This window comes from Danio rerio, chromosome 2 (genome assembly GCF_052040795.2).
Source record: "Danio rerio strain M-AB ecotype USA chromosome 2, GRCz13ab, whole genome shotgun sequence".
NCBI classification, from domain to species: Eukaryota; Metazoa; Chordata; class Actinopteri; order Cypriniformes; family Danionidae; genus Danio; species Danio rerio.
In genome coordinates this window covers 38793323-38817009 of record NC_141022.1, presented here as the reverse complement: position 1 = coordinate 38817009, position 23687 = coordinate 38793323, and the positions used below count along the sequence as shown (strand labels likewise).

Genomic DNA, 23687 nt, shown 5'->3' with positions numbered 1-23687 from the left:
AACTGTAACTAAGCCCTTAAACTCACCTCAGGATTTAAAGCCACAGAGTTAAACCCAGGAAGCAGAAGGATGATGAACCGGAACAGTGAAGGTAAAGATCTAAATTACCAGACATTTTCGACTGGTACATGTAAGGGTGTCAATGTTGTAATAAAATTGGTATGTTTAAAAAAAAAAAAAAAAAAAACTTCATTGAAGTTTTAGCAGCATGCATGCTATTTTAGCAGCATGAATACCATTTTTACTGACCTAATCAGTACAATCTCTGCAAGGCACCATTTTCACTTGATTAAAATCAGCCAGGCATCACACAGTGCATGATAACTTAAATATAACAGATATTTTCAGATACCTCTTTTCACTATTTTGGGTAGAGTAATGCACTTTAACTGCACATGCACATTTTCTATGTTGTTTTAATTATCCTTAATAAATAATATTTGATCAATTATTGTTCTCGATGTTAAAGTACTGCATTAGTGTTCAGGTATGGTGCTTTTACCTCTGTCTGCACCTATATTATTATTATTAGAAGTATTAGTATTATAACAACTTATTTTTACTAAACTTATTGTTTACTAAATAAAAACATTTTGTATTTCACACATTTTTGGGACTGCATAAAAACAAAACACTGTCAACTTCTCCTACCCAGAAAACACTGGATATTCAGTGTGTAATTCGATTGCGAGATATTTACGAAACAAAGGAATGCGCTCAGAAATAAACACACAAAGAACTTATATAAGCTCTTTACTTAAGACTGATGCTTTTAATGTAAACTTTTATTCTCTTTATGTGTAATCGGGTGTTTTGCCACAAGTCTCTTGCTCATGTGTTAACATTATGGTTTCAATACTTCTGCAATCAATGTTTACCTCAACCATCATAAATCTTGTTTCATGGTTCATGTTTGATGTCCCTGTAAAGCTAATTTGGTGTACTTAATAACTGTTTAAATTTTATGTTAATACGTGTGTAACATATTAACATTTTAGGAAGCTTTGAAAATTTCTGCCTCAGTTTACACCCACAATGTCTATGCAAAATACTACGCTTTGGAAGAAAGACTATGGGTGTTTCTCAATATGCGTTCTTCAGCGGTCTTGGGTCCTCATGTTCTCGTGTAACTTCATCATAAGCTGCCAAAGTTCAGTTCCAATACTCAAGATCACAAGAACAGAGAACGCGTGAAATTTCCCAGATGTGTTCTTGATATCGAGGACACACAGATGCAGCGCCAAACTTACTCTAGAAGTCACAGAAGTCATTGCGACTGGAGGTGGGAAGCGCTGCGTTTTATTTAGATTTATTATTAAAGTTCAGAGTTGTCACTTATTTACCTCAGGAGTTTCCCTAAATGAAACGGTGAATATAAATTTTACCATGGGCATCTTAATAAAGGAATAAACAAATTAAGGGTGTTTGTTTGCTGAAATTCATTTAAATATCTATTTTATTTGTATTGTGCAACATATATTTATAATGTTTAATGCATAGTATATATTTTAAAAAAGGGGAAAAACAATAAATCGTTGTACGAATGCTGTAATGTTTAAATAATATTCTATTAAAAACAGTTATGTAACAGGTCATGTGACCATCCGGAAAAACGCAGCATCTCATTCCTCACAGGATGCGTTCTCTGTTCTTGTGGTCTCCCGAGTTCGTTCTTCCGAAGACACCTAGAAAGACCGGTCTTTATAGGAATGCAAGTCTGTTCCCTGCGTTCTTGGAATTGAAAAAACAGCCTATAAAATGTGCTTCAGGAGAGTTAATTTCTCATTGGTCAACTCAGCTGTAAGTAAGGTGATTGGCTGGGCAATTCTACAGCTTGATTTTCTTTCTCTGAAAACATTTAAGAGTTTCCCTGGCTGTGTTTTGGATCATTTTCTTGCTGAAATGTCCACTCTGGTTTCATCATCCTGATAATGTTGATGTTGGACTAAAGTTGCTAATATTAATTTATAATGACGAAGGATAGAGTGTTGCTGAATAGCTCCTGAGAGATTTCAGCTACTGTCTGGGCTTTCACTGCCTTTCTACACCTTCCTTTCATGTTTTCAATAGCTTTTTTCTGTGTCATTGTATTGTACTAGACACTAGTTAATTTTTTAAATAATTAGATTTGTTTAAAAACTAATTAGATTAGATTAGACTAGATTAGATTAGTTTTAGCTTGGTAATTAAATGTGTTTTTGTATATACATTGATTCATAATATAAATACCATTCATTCATTTTCTTTTTAGCTTAGTCCCTTCATTAATCAGGAGTTGCCACAGCGGAATGAACCGACAACTTATCCAGCATATGTTTTACACAGCGGACGCCCTACCAGCCACAACCCAACACCGGGAAACACCCATGCACTCTTGCATTCACACTCATACACTACAGCCAAATTAATTCATCTAATTCACTTATACTGCATGTCTTTGGACTGGGGGAAACCGGAGCACCTGGAGGAAACCCACGCAAACACAGGGAGAACATGCAAACTCCACACAGATATGCCAACTGACCCAGCTGGGGCTCGAATCAGTGACCTTTTTACTGTGAGGCGATCCTGCTACCCACTGTGCCACTGTGCTGTCCTATATTTTTATTAATATGTTATTATTTTTGTGAATGCCTGCTCAGATTATCATCATTGGATAATTTCAAGCAGAAACTGAAAATAAATTAAACTAGTTCTATGTCTTCTGTGTACAAACAGTCAGAATCTAAAATATTTTCTAAAATATTTTTCCCCTCCACAGTTTAGACTGAAATCTCCTGGAATAAAGCCTAACAGGGTAGTGGAGTCTATTACTTTTCAGAATGACTTTGTGCCTTCTTCCATAACATCATATCTCTATAGTACTGTCCCGTCTGCATGGCTGAACTCCAGCTCCATTACTTAAACACACCATTCAGGAGAAACCGAGAGTCATGACCAGGTGAGGAATTACAAGGAGAGACCAGTGAGAAACACCACAGCAAAAACAGACCTGCTCTCTGCTTTGAATGCCTGAATGGGGCAGGCCAGAACAGTTTGTGTAGCTGATGAACAGACAGTGCTTGTTGGCGATGCAGGTCAGTAAAAGGTTGTAACTAAAAAAAGAAATGCATGTTGCACAGGCTGCTGTGTAAAAATGCTGTCAATAATTCAATATATCAGGGTGATGCGGGGTATTAAAATGAATGATTTCTTTATGAGTTGTTGAATAACCTTTTGTAATTCTTGAATGTTTCGGTGCAAGTAGTATAACCCATGTCTTCGAATGTGGGATTATTAATATTTTACTGACATAGTTGCATTGGTATACACAGTACAGTTCAAAATGTTAGGATTGTTTAAAATCTTTTAGAAATAGGCCTTCTTCATTGACCGAAGCTGAATTGATTTGATCAAGGATATTTTAATATTATAACAAAATAATATAAATTCTATTTTAATGTATTTTAAAATGTAATTTTTGTGATGGCAAAGATGAGTTTTCTGCTGCTTAATATTTTTGACGAAGCCATGATTTTTTTTAAGATTCATCGTTTTACTGACAGCATTTATTTAAAAGAGAACAAATTTTAAAACATATTTTTGATTGTACAATTATGAATGTCTTTACTGTAACATTTTATCAAGTAAATGCATTGTTGCTGCATAAACATTATAATAAAATAATAAAATCTGAGCTCAAAATGTTGAATGGTGGTATTTGTAGTTGCAAAAATATAGTTCCAAATACAGTACAGTACAAATAAATAATAATAATAAAAAAAATAATAAAATAAAATAAACAAAAAGAGCTTGGGCATTACATAACAGCTAGGTTGGAAACCAAAACCAAAAGCCTCTATAGTTTGTCAGTAACAACTAGCTTTTTCAATAGCTATAGTATAACAAATAGCTACAGTTGGTAACACAAATACATACAACAGATTGTCTTAATTTTCAGTTGCATCACATTTCCAACAGATGCAAGCAAGCTTCACACCTTTGCAAAGTTAACTAAATGTTTAACGGAAATTCAGATCAGCATACAGAATTGTATATTTTGATCACGGTGCCTGTTTTTATCATGTGGTTATGATGTGGTATACAGCCCAATAGATGCATTTCACACAAAGCATCCGCCTGCTATGTATTACCATAGCACTGTGTAAATAAAAGCAATAATACATTTGAAACTTGTGTCTATCTTCATGTTAAATCAGTATTGATTCTTTAATCCTCAAAGTCTATGCTGTTTTAAGTTGCTGCATCAATCAAATGTCACTAAAATTCTATAGGGTAACTCTTGTACAATAATCACAAGATTTGTTTTGTTACTTATCTTTCATGTTCTCTTCATTTAATGAGGAAATTTCAACAATAACTACTGTTTTGATTGTATTTGATGTGGCGAGACAGATCACTGTATACAATCATGTGATCATACACAAAATAAGTGTCACGTCACCTCAAGAAAAACTTTAACAAAACATTGTATACAATATCGTGTAGCATTCAATTGTAAATATATAGGAGTAATATCACATGAGTAGCAGTGCGATGTAGCTATACATCGGCACTGGTGAGAGGTGTGCGTTGACACGAGGCTGCTGGCTGAGTGCCTTAGTGCCCCCACCAGTGACAATATACAACCAATGCTACGCGTGTGTTATTGCGTTTATACAACAGTTCGACGGCATAAATCGTGTAAAAAGGAAAAAACAAACACAGAGAGTCTCATAAACCCTTTTGTATGAATAACTACTGTCTTTCACCACTTATTCACATCTGCATCTGACAGCAGAAACTGTTGCTACTTCACAAACATCACTTTACATTTCTCAATTGTAATCAGGAAATCACAATAATTATCCCTGAAAAAGCCAGAGCAAAGCAAACATTACCAGTTTCTGTGTAAATACAGCACTACAAAAGAGAGAGATTGACTTAGAATGTCATTTACCTTTAATAATGAATTGATCAGCTGTAGTTAGAAATTACACTGTTTTATCCTATAAGGGCTTTTTATGCGTTATCTGTTGCCATCTTGTGGATGAACAATGTAAACCAAAGCATCTAAAGCAGCGTCAGCCAATGAAATTAGCCCGCAATCGGCTACAGTCTGAACTGGGGTTTTTGCATAAAGCGATCAGATTGGCTGACATTTCCATTGGCGCTTGAAGGGTTGAGAAATCCCCAGCTTCTGCAGCGAGAAACGCCACTGAAGCCGCGTCGACAGATCCACAACTCAGTTTGGCAACACTTGACATCACCCATTCAAAGTGAATGGGAAGTGTTGACGCTGACGCCATGTGTAAATGGGCAAGGGTGAAGCGTTAAGAGGCTGGAAGAGTGCTGTTGTTTGCAGAATATCACACGGCTATCAGCCAATCAGATTAAAAAACCAGACAGAACTGTTGTATAAGTTATAGGTGGGCATAGACAAAATGTTTTAATCTATATTAATCTCACTGTAATCTTGGAATTAATCTAGATAAAATTGGCTCATTGGAATTTTACCGACGGCATTCAGAATGTGTTCTACTCAAATAATGACATCAAAATGCAAAATGCATCACAAACTGCTTGAGAAACTGTTCTACTATGATAATTGATGATGAAAATAAATGATGTTAAATAAGATGTACTTGTGTTTACGAACTGTTTATTCAGTTAAACATGAATTTTGAACTGTAGGCCTACATAAGCTCCGAACAGTGATTTTTGATGAGCTTAATCTGACTAAAGTCATATCTGAACTAAACTGAAAAGGAATTAAGACATGTGGAGAATGCATTTATTAGTGGCATTCTTGAAGTACACAACGCAATAAAGCTATTACTGTCATGTAAGACTTTCCGCTTATGAATGAAATGCTCATGAGTGAAAGTGCAGAACTGCAGTTAAAGTCACCCAAAATTACAGGAAACTCTTACATGAAAGCACTTCACGTAAACATCTTAATTTTTTATTGTCTATTAAGGCAAATAACTAGATTACAGATGTCCATGTAAGCGTAGTCAGTAGTGTCTTCGAAGTAAGTGAAAGATCCAGAAGGGCATCCTGCTGATTTGATTCAGAAGAGCACTGTTTTGTCAAACGGCTCCCTGGTTTGACTTTTATTCACTGTCATTCATTTTAAAAAATATTCGGTCTCTCTACAGGTGCCTGATAGTAATATGTGGAGCTAACATTAATCAGATTCAATCTAGTGAACTGCCTTCATGCTAGCAAGTCAGGTTTGATGTGGTAATTTCACAATAGGAATACACACAGGTTAGAAGACTCGTTCTCGCCCATAACATCGCAAATCGGCCAGGTATACATCCGCGCTAAAATACCAATGTGAAGGTCATCATAGCTTGCAGAGAATAGACCCAGCTCTCAACTCAAAGCAATTTGGGCTCTGTAGTTAATTTAACCCTTTTAACATTATAGCAGAGGGCAGGTATTAAGGGTCATTCTCTATTTTTACTAGAAGAAAGATTATTTATGCTTCAGAACATTGTAACTAATTGAAGTCATTTGTAGCCAGCTTAGTAAACACAGCAACATTTCCCTTCTAAAGACATACTGAATAGTGAGTTCAAAATATAAGTGTGTACTAAACCATAATTTCTGTGTACTTTTACAGTCCCAGTGTATTAAGAAGCCACTCTTCAAAAGTACCAGCAAGGAGATGCACTCCTGCAGACAGTATTTACTTTCTGCTTATGAGCCCAAATCTTTCAAATGAGCTCCTTCCACACTAAATATAGTTAGACATATTATCCAGTCGTAAATGTCTGCAGAGGCATAATTTGTAATGTTTACTTTTTATCTGTAATTGAGACAATGCTCCAAAATCCTCGCCGTGCTCAAATGCTACTTTTTTTCCCTGTGAATTTTAATGAATATAATTATAGCTTTCTAATAAGATTTATGCATCAGGGATAAAAAGAAAAAAAGGGTCTCTATTGTTCAGCATCAAATTGGATTTTGATGAAAATAATTAGCGGATCATTTAAACAGAATCTGAAAGCCGAGAGTCACCAAGACAGACGGAGGGGTCCTGAAGCACAGGGCTCATACAAACACCAGATACCGCATGTATGAGGGCACATGGAGGATTTTCAAAGGACTGCGCTTTGATGCAGCCTCTCGTGGCGCTAGAAGACTTTGTGTTATTTTCATCTTTATTCAGAGCAGCACCACACTGTCTATCCTTTGAAAGTGGCCTCCGTATAATGCAAGTAAATAGGAGAGCTATACAGTGTCCCTGGAGCAAGTTAGGCTAAGTACTGGAATCTGTTATTTAAGGCAAGACACTGCAGGCAAAAACACTGTCAGTTTTGAGATTTGGGGCTTTTTCATAAAGAGTTTTTCACTCTAATGGAAAGAAAACAGTCCTTTTTCTAATGTGTGTGTGTTTTTCCTGTGAATTAGACCTAAATTATAATGTATATATTTATAAAAACTGTTCTTAAAATGTAAATCTCCTCTTCAGCAACATTAGCTTACGCCGAACTGCAGTTTAATTTCTATGTATATATTTTTTCTAAAAGTGTTTACAGAGCTATTATTGTTATACATATTTCACCTAATTATGTACAACATTTTATTCTAAAAAAACTGTTTATTAATTTATTTACTTTCCTTTGGCTTAGTCCCTTTTTGTATCAGTGGTTGCCACAGCGGAATGAACCACAAACTTATCCAGTATATGTTTTATGCAGTGGATGCCCTTCCAGTTGCAACCCAACACTGGGAAACACCCATACACTCCTGCATTTACACAAATACATTACGGCCAATTAGCTTATTCAATTTACCTACAGTGCATTTATTTGGACTGTGGATAAACCAGAACACCTTAACAAAACCCATACAAACACGAAAAGAACATGCAATCCACACAGAAATGCTAACTGACCCAGCCGGGGCTCGAACCAGCAATCTTCTTGCTGTGTGGCAACAATCAGTGGTGGATTTAGGCATGGGCAATATGAGCGATCGCCCAGGGAAGCATCTTGCTGGGGGAGGCATGGGGGAAACAAAAAAGTTCCCTAGTAAAAGCTTCAAGATAAGATTTACTTTATGCAAGTGTATTGAGTGGTTATCCAAGAATAAAGACGTTAGGGGGCATTCACAATTCAATTCACAACTCAAGTTTGTTATTTTTTACATGCAACCGAAACAACGCATGGTGAAAACAAATTGACACATGTGCACAGAAAGCCATTCCAGCGCGCCTCACATGCTAATCCTGATCTCAGTTGTTTACATGCATGACGATGTGTGTCGGCATGCAAGTTGACAAAACTAATTTTATATAATATGATGATGGTGCTACTTTGACTAAGCATGGCTATGAAGCAGAAAGGGGGAATAATAGGGGGAGTCAGGGAAGTAACTAAGACTTCATAACATCAATTCTAGGCCATGAGTTGGGTCTAAGACAACAGATAATTCTATAAAAGATATACATTTTTTTGTATTCTAAAGAACAAATTGTTATATTTATTGAAAATAAATAAACATAAATAAATGTATAATAACATTAAAATTATTTTAAATGTATATATTTAAAATATATATTTAAATATATGTAATATCAACCACATAGTGTCTTTATTTTTTTGGGGTCAAGGGAGATATTTAGGGAGTAGGGCCATTTAAACTAGAACCACTGCTTGCGACAATGCTAACCACTGAGTTAATGTGCCGCTCTACAAAACATATTTTTTCTTCATGTGTGATAAAAAGAAATACTCTGACTTCATCCAGTGTTCAAATAATTGAGCTAGAATTGTATGCAAACTAGTGTATATTTCATTAAATAATAGCCAATTTGCATAAATAAACAACACATTTTAGAAAACGTACACATTTTTTAATTCAAGCATGGTGATAACTATTATTATTTTTTGTATCCTATTCACTTGCAGTGTCTTGTTTCAAATAAAACAAACTTCAGACTGTTAGTCAAGGGCACTCAATGCTGACTTACATTTTTCAAGATGTATGCTTGAATAAAACACATTTGTGAGAAAGTGCTGAAAATTTAGAGATTAATGGGGCCTAAAGAAGGCGTACTATTAAGGTTCATCACGTAGCAGCCCTTTCTCCAGACAGCTGTAACTGCTCTGTCTATAATTCAAGTGTAGTTCACATCTTCTCACCGAGCCAGAATTCGTCCTCCAGGTTGCCGAAACCGATCTTGTAGTCAGTCCACTTTCTGGAGAAATCCGTCAAACCGTTTTGACGTCTCTGAAACACCTGAAAGACAGTCAGCAGAGGTTTCAGCTGACGCACTGAGCTGCGTCATTCAGGAAAGATTTTGTAAATAAAATAGTAAGTTTAGTGAAATACGCAAAACACAGGCCTTCACAAAAACTGTTCTCTGCATTGCATTGTAAACATCAGATTTTAAATGTGTATGTATGTTAATGAATTCCAGTAATTCGGAAATAGGATGCGAGAACACTCTCTTTCACCATTAGCATAATCCCTAATAAATTATACTCATGCAAGTTACTTCCAGAAACATAAAATGCACAAAAGACTTGAATAAACATAAATATTGTATAAACCACCAAAGTCCATAAAAACTATGGCTGCACAATATATGGTTTCGGCATCGATCATTCGCAATAGTCACATCGCAGGATATATGCAATGTTGAGTTTGCATTATAATTCATCATTTGCATGTGTTTTTGATGCTTGTGATTGTATAATGATTTTAAAGGCATTCAGGTATAAGAAATTGTACCATTTTGACCTCAACTACAATTAATTTTATTGAATAATTTGTATTTTTATTATTCAGATACTACACGTCAATACTGTTAGACGACAAAACATGTTTTTATATCTTTTTCTTGACTGTATTTATAGATTGTTGTGCATAAAAATACTCACAACATGTGCAAATACAGAAATGCACTGCAGATAGCACAGGGCACAACAAAAATGTGTTGGAGGACCCCAAAAATTAATAAATTGTTTATTAGATTTTATGGAGACGCATTCTCACTGCAGAATCATCCCAATACATCTAACATTATAAAATCTTTTCAAATAGAGATATTATGTCAACTGGTGAAATTGTATTCATATCACAATATATATCGCAAAATAAAAAAATATCGCAATTTAAATTTTTTTCCAATATCCTGCAGCCCTGCACCAAACCATTTTAAACCAGCTTTAAAATGTCAAGCCCTTGTCCCAAAATGGCCAGCTGTATATCGCCTGAGAATTGCTACAATTCAATCTGCACCAGTAATTTTTTCTTAGCATCTTATTTTGAAGAATATTTTTGAAGATGAAAATGAAGTAGTCAGTAAAATTTACTTCTTCTTTGTTGTTTAGTTGTTGTACAAATACAGTATGATGATTGATTGGCATATTTGTCCCATGCCTCCCCAATTTACTGAACAGCTGGGTGACAAGCCATTGCACCAAAATTAAGTGTATTGAGTTTGCCAGGAAGAACACAGAGGTTTTACACCACATTTACGCATGGTAGGAAGCTAATGTACATTTCATTCATGCCAACTAACATTTCGAAAATATGATAATATCAGAAATTTCAGAAAATGTATATCAGAATTACACAAAAAATGTTCTGATTGTGTTTTTGAATAAGGCCCATTGTGTTTTGGGGCAATATGGAGCAAATGAATGACAATGTATCCCAGCAGTGTCATTTTATTGATGAAAGGCAGCTGTGTTGGTGGTCATGACCAGTAAAGACCAGCTGTAAAGAGCAGAATGGACAATCTCCAGCATATGTTGTGTTCTGAATATTGGTCTCTGGGTGGAGAAAGATGGCAGGACCTAAAACGTACACTTGGTAAGTGCTAAAGGCAATTATATGTATTTGCCAATTGGATGATAACATTATTAGGACAGACAATATGGTTCAAGGTGAATTGTAAAATCAATAGTCTGACCTTCGCTGATGTAAGTGCCATTTGTCCGGTGTAAAAAAAAAAAAAAAACTCTACGGAAAAAAAATGGTAAAAAAAAAACATTTCTCCAAACCCCTTGTCTAAATAACAAAAATAAGTGCATAAATAAATAAATAAATATATATATATATATATATATATATATATATATATATATATATATATATATATATATATATATATATATATATATCAATACATATTATTAACTCCTAATAGCATATGCAATTAATATAAATCAACAGCTGATAAATAACACAATTAATATCAGATTCATATGAATGATATAATGAATGTGTATAAACATTATATAATAATATGAACTTGTATAGGATACAGAAATAAGTAATTGAATCAAAATGTAATACATATATTTAAATGAATGCAGTTAACTGATATTAACAGTACACTGCCAAAAAAAGTCTTGTCTCCTTTAGAAGTTTTAGGAACAACAAATAATAACTTTTAGTTGATGACTTGTTATCAGAGGTGGCTAATATGAAAGGCAAAGGCCTCTAGATGACACTTATTTCACCAAAATTAATTAATTTTTTTTATTATTTAATTAGAAGAGTAAGGTCTGACTTTGCTTTGACACAAGTCTTGTCACTCAATAGAAGTAATGTACAGTATAGAATATAAAGTCATGGTGCAATGGAAAAAGAATTAATATTGTGTATGACTTCCATGAGCTTGGACGACTGCATCCATACATCTCTGCAATAACTCAAATAACTCATTAATAAAGTCATCTGAAATGGCAAAGGAAGCGTTCTTGCAGGACTAACAGAGTTCATCAAGATTTTTTGGATTCATTTTCAATGTCTTCTCTATCTTACTCCAGACATGCTCAATAATGTTCATTACTGGTGACTGGGCTGGCCAAACATGAAGCACCTTAATCTTTTTTGCTTTCAGGAACTTGATGTGAAGGCTTAAGTATGGGAAGGAGTGCTATCCTGCTGAACACTTTGCCCTCTCCTGTGGTTTGTAAAGCATGATTTTTCCTTCACCAAACTCGACTGATTTCTGTGAGAATCTTGGGTCCATACGGATTCCAGTAGGTCTTTGTAAGTATTTGTGATGATTGGGATGCAGATCAACAGATGATTCATCAGAAAAATCTACCTTCTGCCACTTTTCCAAATGATCAACTAGAAGTCGAGTTATTATTTGTTGCTCTTACAACTGAGACAAGACTTTTGTCATGCAGTGTATATAATCAATGGTATTAATATACTCTAATCAATAATATTACTATTCAAATCAATACAATTATTAATACATGTCATGCACTAAAAATATGCAAAATAGTAATTTCAATGAGCTTTAGTTTTTCTAACCAGTTTGAAAATTGGTCTAAACTGCTGATTTGCACAGCGGGCAGCTCTATAACAAGCTATTTTGTGTATATCATGCCAGATGTTCAGCACAAAACAGACAGGTTCAGATCTCTCACTCACTATCCAGCCGCCTCCATCAGTGGTCATGTCACAGTAAACCTGCACGCCTTGACTGAGGTCTCGGTTGACGTAGATAGTGTAGATCCCACCTAGAGTCTCGCCGTTTAGGAGGTGTTGCGCACAGTTCTGTGGCGTTGGAAACAATCGGTTTCCTGTGGAAGAAAAAGGGTTGAGAAATATTCAAAACAACACAGCCAAACAAAGCGAGGGGCCACTAAGAGGTTAATGAGAGGTGATTTGCGACCACAATGAAGTGTGAAAGTGTTGGTGTTATGAAATACTATATTTGGAAGAAGGTTGCTTGTAAAGTCACAGAAACACAGGGCAGTAAATGAGCGATGTGCACAGATGCGCTGAAGGTGTCGCAACTGATTTGTACTTTATGCTGTTGATATGTTGATATTGTGTACTGGAATGTAATGGGGTGAATGAACCTAATTTGAAGTTTACAGGAGATGTGGGATATCTGCACCTGCTGTAAAAGATTTGATGACAATGGAGCTGGTCTCCTTGTTTTGCATTAGTAATTTACATATTTATTTCTAGTTGGAAACTAATCCTAAACTATTTAAAACCATTATATGGTTTTTAAAGATGAAAGTTTATAAAGTTATGAAAATTAGCTTTTCATTTATCAATCCTATATAGGATATAGGAAAACTTTTTATGTTAAGAAATATTTTAGGCAATATTGTTTGACACATAAACAGGGTTTTGGAGCTTAAAATTATTATAGTTTAACCACTGAATGTACTGAACTGAATGTTTTTAGTTCCTTTTCTGGGATTTTAGTGTCTTAGGACCATTGCTGTCTATGGAGAATAAGGGATGTCTAAGATTTAATCTAAATTTTTGACGTCATAAGGGTGAGTAATAAATATTAACAGAATTCTAAATATTTGGGTGATCTAACCATTTAACAGTTATACTTTTATAATCAAAAAACATGGCAAACTACAGGCAGAACTAAATTAATACCTATGGCTCCTAATGATATGGTATGGAGGGAAATTATGGTTCTGTGCAAGACACCGAACAATATTCACAACTTTATTACATTTAATCTGCAACCTCTGGTACCTCACAGATATTTTTGGTTCATAACACCTCAATATTCTGTTAAAATTCACAGATATTCATTTTAATTGTTCTGTATGTTTTTCATGTCATCAAATTGCCAGCTGACAGTGACTTGCATGTTATGAATAACCAAGAGCTACAGATTCAGCAAAAAAATGTTATTGTTGGCCTGGCGAAGAGTTAGTACTCAATAAAATTTTTTGACATAACTATTTAGTATTTTTTACTAAATGTACTGTTTACTACAGTATTGCTATAGTATTGAATATACTATTTAGATCAGGGGTGCCCAAACTGGAGGGCTGGTGTCTTGCAAAGTTTAATTTCATCCCCAAATAGAAACACCTGAAGCAGCTAATCAAACTCTTTGTATGTATACTAGAAACTTCCAGGCAGCTGTGCTGTAGGAATTTGGAGCTAAACTATGCAGTACACTGGCCCTCCAGGTCTGAGTTTGTGCACCCCTAATTGATATATTTCCGCCAATACTGCATATTCTGTTATAATTTAGTCTTTGTTTAACTTTGTTTGAGTTTCTTTTTACAAAAAAATATTGGAAACCGGTAACCATTAACTTCCATGATAATAGTTTTTTCCCCACTATGGAAGTCATTGGTTACAGGTTTCTGCCATTTTTCAAAAATATATTATTTTGTGTACAACAGAAAAAACACTAAACCTCAATGTTTTGGAACCACTTGAGAGTCAGTAAGCCCTGAGTACATTTTAATTTTTAGGTGAACTATCCCTTTAAGTCAAACAGTAAAATTGTAAGTCTGACAAAGAAACATCCTTAGTAGAAAATGTATCAGTTCCACTTTTGTATTTTTCCAAACTTTCATGTGGTTTTAGGTGAAGTTCCTTGATGGTCTTACTATTGATTTATACCTTATAGGCCAATAATGTGCATTTGCACCTAATGAAGTGAATGAACCCCGTTTAAAGTTTACAGGAGATGTGAAGGATTCACACCTGTTGTGAAAGATGTAGAAACAATAGCACTGGTTTCTAATCCTCTGGCGGCTTGCAGTCTCACAGTATATTCGGTGGTCTCCGCCAGCCCCTCGAGACGAATCCATGTGTCTTCCGCATCTAAGATCAGCTCCTAAAACACCACCAGACACAGATAAAATCCGCAGGGATAACTACATTAGCTTTTGCTCAAACACCGTAGACCAAAACTAAACAATGAAACCGCTCTGTGGCAGAAAGCGGTTTAGTGGAAAACATGCCTGATGTAGTACAAAGAAAAGCAGCTCTTAGCATTGTGGGGAGGAAAGATATTCCTCATAAACAAGCAGAAAACAGATCACAATCACTTTAGGAACTGCCTGACAAATTGTTGTGATCCCAAGTTGCTTACTGTTGGGTGCTTTTCATACAATACTGCATTTCCTCCCAGTGTTTTTCTTCCATATGATTGGCAGGTCTAAAACCCATGATGGGGGAGGAAGAGTCTTATCAGGCTCTGGTGCTGCTGGGAAGAGATGGCGTTTCTATTTTGGTCTTTGACACATGACACTTCACTTCCTTTCTTTTGTTTTTTTTTTTATTTTGAAAAATGCACTTTTATCAAACTAATCTGCCACACATTTATACCCAGATCTTATACTAAAAGGGTTCAGACAGGACTTGGATGGATGGTTCCACATGTGACAGCCTTGAGCAGCATGAAATAAGAAAGATTTGATTTAATATTCATGCTTTTTTAATCAAAGTCACACATGTAATGTGAATTATGCAGCAGAGAAGTGTAACATAAAGGTTGCTTAGTATGCAGAGGACATTGAACATGTAATTGTATTAGTGGAGCTGCAGTCAGTAGCTTACAGTTCAGTATGTTCTCCATTCCTACACAGAACTGGGTTGAGGGCCACACATTGTGGATGTAGATGCCGCATTATTATTTTCGGCACAGTAAGCCTTGGAAAAACTCCCAAATTGTGTGCTATTATCAAAACTCTCAGCCTTAGGATGCCGACCACGCTCTAATGGATAAAGAAAGCTTTTATGTCTAAGATGCACCAGCAGGGTTTAATATCATCTGTGCACCACTGACACCCACTGGACGAATACAAACACTAAAAACAGCAGGCTACTAGGTCAGAGCATTCATTTCGTGCATTGATTGTGTGTGTTTGTGTGTCTGTGTAACAACATAAATCTAAAAATTAGACTCCATAACCTCTTGTATTTCCAAGAAATCCATTGATGCATTTTCCCCATCAGGGTGTTAAATAGATGTTCAAAACAGATTATAGGAGAGTGATCATGCATTTAATGTAATAATTTGAAGAGTTAAAAGATACTGTATAAATCATTTCAGAAAAAAATGATTCAGAAACATCTTTAATGAATATACCATGTCTGCAATGACTTTGTTAAATGATTAATATTTATTAATGAGCAAACATTAAACAATTGAATTAAACCAGGCTTTTCTGACAGATCTAATTGTTCCTTTACATGGCTGAACTGTGTGGAATGTCGTTTACGCTAGACTGGAACGGGTATTCCAGGAATGCAATGAACAGAAATGTGAACATTAGGTAAGATTCAAAAGATTTTTTATGTTTAGTATTAATGTTTAACACTTATGAGCTGTATGCATTGTTCAGTGTTAAATCCATGTTAAGCTTACCTTTCGACTGCCATCCGCTGCTTTGTAGGTCAGCATGTAATTGTCGATGTCTGCGATGGGTGGCTGCCAGGATATGAGGGCACTTCGATGGTTAATCTCACTAGCTGTCAGGTTCTGGGGAGCATCCATGGCTGTTTAAACAAAGAGCAGAGTGTCAAAGCAAATGTGGAGGATCTTCAATATACAGACCAAACACATTGGTTTTACAGTAAGTCTCAATAGCTGGTTTGGCAGCAAATACACAGGTTTCAATTTTCTTTCTGATTTGATTAGTACTGACCACAGTTTTTTTGTTTACAATTAGTGCTGGGCAACGATTTATCATGAATTATCAAATCCAAAATACAAGTCTTCGTTTACATAATATATGTACCGTTCTATTTACAGTAAAGATTAACCGTTATTTACAGTTATCTAGTAATATTTATGTAATACAGTACCAATGTTTTTGAAAGAAGCCTTGTCTCAACAAGGCTGCATTTATTTGATCAAATCAAATAAAGTATGCTAAATAAAATACATTTTATAGACTCTTTATAAATAAATCTCTTCTACTCAAAGCTGCATTTATTCCATTAAAATGTGGTCAAAACACTGATGCTTGATATTATGTAATAATGTATACATTAGAAAATATCTGAAGTGGATCATCACCTTTCAATAAAGTTGTCCTAAAACCATTCAACAACACCAATTCTTGACTTAAGACAATTTGGAAAACTACTGACTACTGTTTAGCATTACTATAATAAAATAAATAAATCGAAAAACTGTTAACCTATACAAAAATTAAACCAACATTCTTTTATTTAAAAAAAAAAAGAATAAAAAAGAAATACATAAACAAGCCGAATTCAAGAAAACAGGGTACCCGCAGGGTCTTAAAAAGTCTTCAAATTTCTTAAATCTCCAAAGCTAAACTTTAAGCCTTAAAAAGTCTTAAATCTACTGAAATATTTTAAATTAAATCATTATTATTGTAGACGGAAGTAATTGATAGTTATGTTTTGTTCTATTCTAGGTAAGGGTTTTAGGGTTTGTGAATAGATATAATTGAAAATTAAATAAAAACAATATTCAAACAAAATTATTATTATTGTATTATTAAATGTACTACATTTTCATCATTTTTTGATGGGGCTATTGAATTTTTTTTTAACTGGTATATTTGAAAAACAATCCTTAGCATTTAGCCTTGTATCGGTCTAAAATTTTATTCATAATTATCTTAAAATGTCTTAAAAAGTCTTAAATTTAACTTGGTAAAGCCAGCAGAAAAGTTGGGATGCTTTTTTAAATGCAGTTGAAATTTTGTTTCATTGACAAAAGTCTAAAGAAAATATTTGATTTTGTTTACTGTGAGCAAATTATTTGTAATCAGGAAATTTAACGCATTTTTGCTTTGATGCCTGCAACACACTCCAAAAAAGTTAAGACAGAGGCAAATTAATAGTGAAAAGGTCATAGAATTTCCAAAGCAGCCCATAACAAGCAGGTGAATTGGTGAAATACAGTAGAGGGGTTTCATGGTTGGTTATATGAGCAAGTAAAGCAGGATCATGGCTCATTAATATGTGCCAAACACCAGGTGAGAATTGTCAATCAATTATTAATGCAAAGTCACAATGTATGTCTTTTAAATTGATTTGACATTCAGGAAAAAACACAGACGAAATCCTGAGAAATCTCAATCTGTATAGAGCAAGAAACCCTAAGCTGAATGTGCTCCAACTTTAAGCAACATGAGCTTAGAAGAACTTCAGCAAAAAAACACTGCAGTCTACTGCTGCATCAAGAAATGACACTTGACTTGTTGTTCATGGTGAAAGATGTACATCACTTGTGTACAGTAGCAATGCTTCTGGTTCTCCAGGCTAGGGCTGATCTCAGATCACAACGCAGTGGAGATGTGTTCTGGACTCAGAAGAGTCCATATGTCAGCTTTTTTCTGGAAAACAGACATTGAGATTCTAGTCTCAATGTTCAGAGAGACCATCCAGAATTTCATGAGTGACAGATGCAAAAGCAAACATCTGTCATGGTTCAGGGAACAGCAGTGCAATCGACAATATGAAAGCATATTGGTAGAATACAGAGTGATATACCGCCATCAAGATGACGTCTTTCATGGAAAGGTTATGGTTATTAGATCAAGTCTTATTCTGCATGTGCTACAACAGTATGGTTTTGTAAACAGAGTGAATGTGCTTAACTGGCCTTCCTGCAGTCCAGATCTGTGTCCTGTTGAAAATGTATGGCGTATCAAGGGAAAAACAGATAATCATGATCACGGAGTATTGAGCATTTGGAGATTTGCTTTGTGTTTTGTATTATTATTTTTTAAATTATTATTTGTTCGGGGTTTTCACCTTTATTGGATAGAACAGTAGAGAATATGGGGAGCAGAAAGTAGGGATGGAAGGGTAGGATCGCCAAAAGACTGCAAGACAGGAATCGAACTTGGGTGGCCGTGAGCACCGGCGTGCATGTGTTTATGCACTAACCACTACACCAATGGCGCTGACTGAAATTTTATATTAAGGCAGATTGGGCAAAACATTTTGGTTGTAAAAGTTTCTGTATGTCACAAATCACCAGCGATCTAATCCTTAAGCAGTGATCGGTGCGACCCACGGCGCATGCCTTGCGGGTTGCCATGCATTATAACTTTTGCGCGTTGTTTGTGTTGCTCTACAATAGCACTTCCGAAACGCTAGCTAACAGTGAGGTTTTTATGTTCCTCTGAGTCGAGTTTCTTCAAGGGTATTTTGTTTTGTCTGAACGCTACCTTAATGTACAAGTAGCTCAAACATGCTCATTTTGAGGTGGGAACTAGCAGACTTCCAACAATTTTATTCATAATCTAAACACTACAGTACTGTGACATTATGACGCGTTTCCTTTGCTTTGTCTTGCCGTGTTTGATCCTCGCTTTGTTTGTTAATTTATTCCTGTCTGCTGCCTGCCTTTTAATAAAAACAGATTAAATTGTGTTAATACAGGTTATAAAAGAATGAAAATCCTTTGATCCTTTAATAAATTTACAGATATTAAAACCTTGTATTAAAAGGAAAGCTGAAGTGACAGTGTTAAACATGCCACTGTATCAACGTCTTTGGTGTGTGTTGCATGCATCAAAACTAAAATGTGTTATTTTTTTCCACAATACAATTAATTTGGTCACTTTCTTTTTTTTAATTCTTTTTTTTTTAAACATTTTAGATGTTGAACTATATACAAAAGAGCCACCGGTCCACACAAAAGAAAAGTAAAAACAGTAATACTGCAATAATAGGTACAAAATCAGGATTGAAACATATCTAATACAGTCTTTCTCATATTTAACCATGTTTCCTAAAAGTTCCATTTATTTTGTCTATGGTACATTCCAAAATAAAATTGTGCAGTAGATTTTTTTTAGTTCAATAGAAGTAGATGGATCCAGCCATTTTTTTCAGGATTCTCTCGATTTTTTTGTACTTATAATGATTAAATAAAAGTTCAAGTATTGTAAATCAACACATTTCATATTGCTGATTGTATTGCATTTATTTACTTATTTATTTATTTGTTTGCATATTTTTCATAAATTTCAGGTTGTAATTTACAAGTGCTCAACCAAGTGTCCTTTATTTATTTATTTATTTTTTTTTTTTTATTGATTGACTAATTGATTAATGACTTTCCTGCATCTCTTAAGTATTTTTGTCAAATGGCATTGATGGCTTCAGAAATAATAACCAGTGGCTCCAAATTTTACATCGCTCTCATTCCAACCAAAAGCTACTGTGATAAATGGGAATATTTTCTACAGGTATTTCAGACCTGCTGGGTTAAACTGTCAAGCTACACTAACAGGGCACGTTTCAAATGACCATCCCCCACCTGACATTCAGCAGATTTTTTTCTTCATCAGATGTTTTGTTTGTGTATCAGTGTGTAAGACTGGAGCTGTGTCAGCACAGCCGCAGGAGGCATGTAAAACTGCTCACTAGCCTGAGGACAAAATAAATCACGTGCATGCTCGTATTGTGTAGTGTGTGTTTCAGGCACGCTGACAGATCCACTTCAGAGTGAAGACAATTAGTGTGTGTTCACCGGCATCCTGTCTCTCAACATGATCTCTTATCAGTCAACATGCCACTCTGTTTCCAGCAGAGTATAGCAAACACACACACACACACACACACACACACACACACACACACACACACACACACACACACACACACACACACACACACACACACACACACACACACACACACACACACACACACACACACACACACACACACACACACACACACACAAAAACACACACAAAAACACACCATGAATATAAAAATAGTAATGCCTTTTTTTGCAAGTCTTAAAAAGCCATCATTCACTGTACTGTATGTGTGAAAAAATAAAATAAAATTTTTTTAGTCGGTTAAAAAAAGTACAGATTTCATTCTCGGATTCTCCTTCTTATTCTCTGGATCCAAAAGTATAAAATATCTTAGACATGAAATATTTTGTTGCAGATGCAGGCAAAACAACTTTTTAATGAAAGAAAAAAACAAAAAAAAAACAATCATAGAGCTACTGAGGCATAGAAAGTCATGTCAGAAAATGTAGAAGCATATTCACTCTGGTTTGACATATATACAGCACATAAGCAGTTCTCTATAAAACACTGTTGACCTGTTTTGTTTGAGCTGTTTTTGCACGTTTTTCTTACTGACTGACTTTGTATATATTATAATTTAAGAGATTACTTTTTTAACATGTCTGACCCTTTTGTCAGCAGGGGGATCGCTGTTTAAATTGTAATTCTGTTTTTCCATTCAGTTATGAAAAATAGCTCTCAAAATACCATTCATTCATTTTCCCTCAGCTTAGTCCCTTTATTCATCAGAGGTCGCCACAGCGGAAGGAACCACCAACTTATCCACTATATGTTTTACCCAGTGGACGCCCTTTCAGCTCCATCCCAGTACTGGGAAACGTCCATACACACTCATTTACACACACTCATACACTGTGGCCAATTTAGTTTTATTTAATTCACCTATAGCGCATGTCTTTTGACTGTGGGGGAAACTGGAGCACCTGGAGGAAACCCACCCGGAAATGCCAACTGACCCTGCCAGGACTTGAACCATCGACTTTTCTTGCTGTGAGGAGACAGTGCTAACCACTGAGCAGCGGTGTCGCCCCTATGTATATAATAATTACATAAAGATGTAAAAATTTACATCTTTTCAAAAATGAATAAATAGTAATTCTATTTAGAATACATTTTTTCAAAACATTACCAAAAATTCTGAAATAAAGGAAAGTGAGTGTGAGTGAGTTGTGCAAAATACAACTGTACCATCGCAACTGGCCCACCTTTAAAGGTAGCATAATTTCACCCTCCCTTCCTCCTCCTGCACCAGTTAGGGATACATTATATATGAGGGTTAGTTGGTGGTTAGAGCCAGTCATCAGGTGGGCACCCCCTTTCCTTGGTGTTTCACCGATTAAAGCCCATGACACCTCGGGAGGGCTTGTCCTGGATCTACTCCTGCTGACCACCACCTAACTTTATAATGTGGTTTGTCTTCTAATAGTTTGGCTCTTTAACCGAAAATCCAGAGTTGGCTTCCACCTCCTATAGTGACCTTGCCTTCCAAATGTTTCCTGGCTATTCTTTCAATTTCTAGCAGTCCAAGGGTCCTGCAAAGTGACTGCCGCGCAACCCCCTACAACTAACCTCTACTGGTTTATTCCAGGGCCCCCATACATTCTCCTGGCTCTAAAGCATATGCCATAGTAAGTCCCGCAGGCCAAAGCTGGCCCATTGTAACCTTTGATTTGGCCCACAATCCCATCTGAGAGGTGAGTGAAAATGATAGGAAGGTGGATGGGGCAAATGCCTCTAACATAAACATCAATTTAAAGTAACCTTTTTTGTTTGTTTTATTGCTGAGCTACAAAAAAGCAAACTGAAATTAAATGTTTTAATTAATGTTGTAAATGAATCTGATTTTTAAAAATGTAAATACTGCCATTTGACAGATGAAGGACTATGCAGAAGACATCAGCGAGCAAATCAAGGCAAGAACTAGTGTAATTCTGTTGTTATAAATGCGATTGTTTTGTTTTTACTGTAATAAGTTATTTATAAATGTAAATAATATTGTATTAGTTAATATAAAGCAATGTTTTCTACTCATTTTAACTATTATTAAATAAATTAGGAATTTACCCATGGCAACTATATTTCCAGTCAAAGTTTGGGCACTCCTGCTCTAAATTTTATATTTATTGAGTTTGCGTTCATGGGCCTCCTCCGTCCTTTTCTCCCAGGGTATTGTTAGTTCTATAAACTGATGAGAGGACAATATCCGGTCTGAGGCTAGTGCGTGCTATTTCCTCTGGGAATTTACTTAGTTAAAGTTAGGCTAATTTTATTAACTAAAAAGAGTTAACAACAAAATGTATCATTTTTAGAAAGCCTAAGTATAAGACAAATTTCATCTCATTCTGGTTGAAAATGTATTTTCATGATTTGATTAGGTGTACAGTAGTGAGAAACGGATGGCGGTAATATCCGTGGGTGCTGGGGATAATCAGCGGGTCTGGTAATAAAAAAAATACATTTTGATTAATTGTGGGTGGGTCGCAAATGAATGAAAATAATTATTAATGATTTTTGTTTCGTATTTTTTAAACACATTCTGTAAAATACAAATGTGTTTTAATGCATTTTTCATCAGGCAAATGATGAAAAAAGTTGAAAAAAAGCACGTAAAGGATGTCAATCCACGCTGACCTATCATCATGCTTAAAACAAAGAATTTAAATTATTAAAGTGACGATCGTGTGGGGATATGTATATCAGATAAAATTATATGTGTGGGGCGGGCGAGTGGCTGGTGGATGATTAGTATGAAGCCACAGACATTTCAGCTGATCCGCGCATTTCGAATGTACACAGCAGGGATTAATTTGTGCCGGAACACGCCGGATCCGGCACCTCTGAAATCTGATCTGGCACCTGATTTTACCGATCCCCCTTCTCAAACGCCCTCCTCCTGTCCGCTCTTTAATTTCATCCTTCGTCCGCAACAACCCTCCGCCATCCAATGCTCCCCCATCCCCCCACCCCGCTTTCCACTTTTGTGCATGACACCCCTCATCCTCGGGTAACTGAATTCTGTGATTTCATCAATATCTTCCGTATTGCAGCATCACTGGGTTCTATTTTACAATATTTTCGATCAAACATATTCTGCATTGTTTAACTAAAAAGAAATCTTTCAAAATAACTTTAGATGATACTCAGTCAAACATTCATCTCTTGAATTCCCATTACCTTAAATTGAATGAGCAGACAAACTAACAAAGTGCAACTATCAAGATTAAAATGCAACCGTGGAGAAACAGGGAGAGAGAGAGACTCGTGTGCATATCTGACGAGCACATTCATATTCCTGTCCTCACCTTAATCTCTTTAACGATGAAGTTAGAACTGTAATCTAAATCAAAATGACAGACAGCACTAATCCTGAAACGGGCACAAAATTTGTTAGTTGTT

At 35.5% G+C, this 23687-nt stretch overlaps 1 protein-coding gene across 9 annotated transcripts in view; it reads right to left on the bottom strand.

Annotated features, from left to right (window-relative positions):
• The window catches only part of tnr (tenascin R (restrictin, janusin)), a 239942-nt gene that overhangs the window by 12015 nt on the left and 204240 nt on the right, over positions 1-23687 (bottom strand). For all 9 annotated transcript variants that reach the window (XR_015477582.1, XR_015477583.1, NM_194383.1 and 6 more), the window contains 4 exon segments: positions 16118-16248; positions 14449-14581; positions 12397-12548; positions 9138-9234 (listed from right to left, as the gene is read on the bottom strand). Coding sequence is in view for 7 of the 9 variants with exons in the window: in NM_194383.1 (NP_919364.1) it covers positions 9138-9234; positions 12397-12548; positions 14449-14581; positions 16118-16248 (513 nt within the window). In the remaining 2 variants the exon portion in view is untranslated.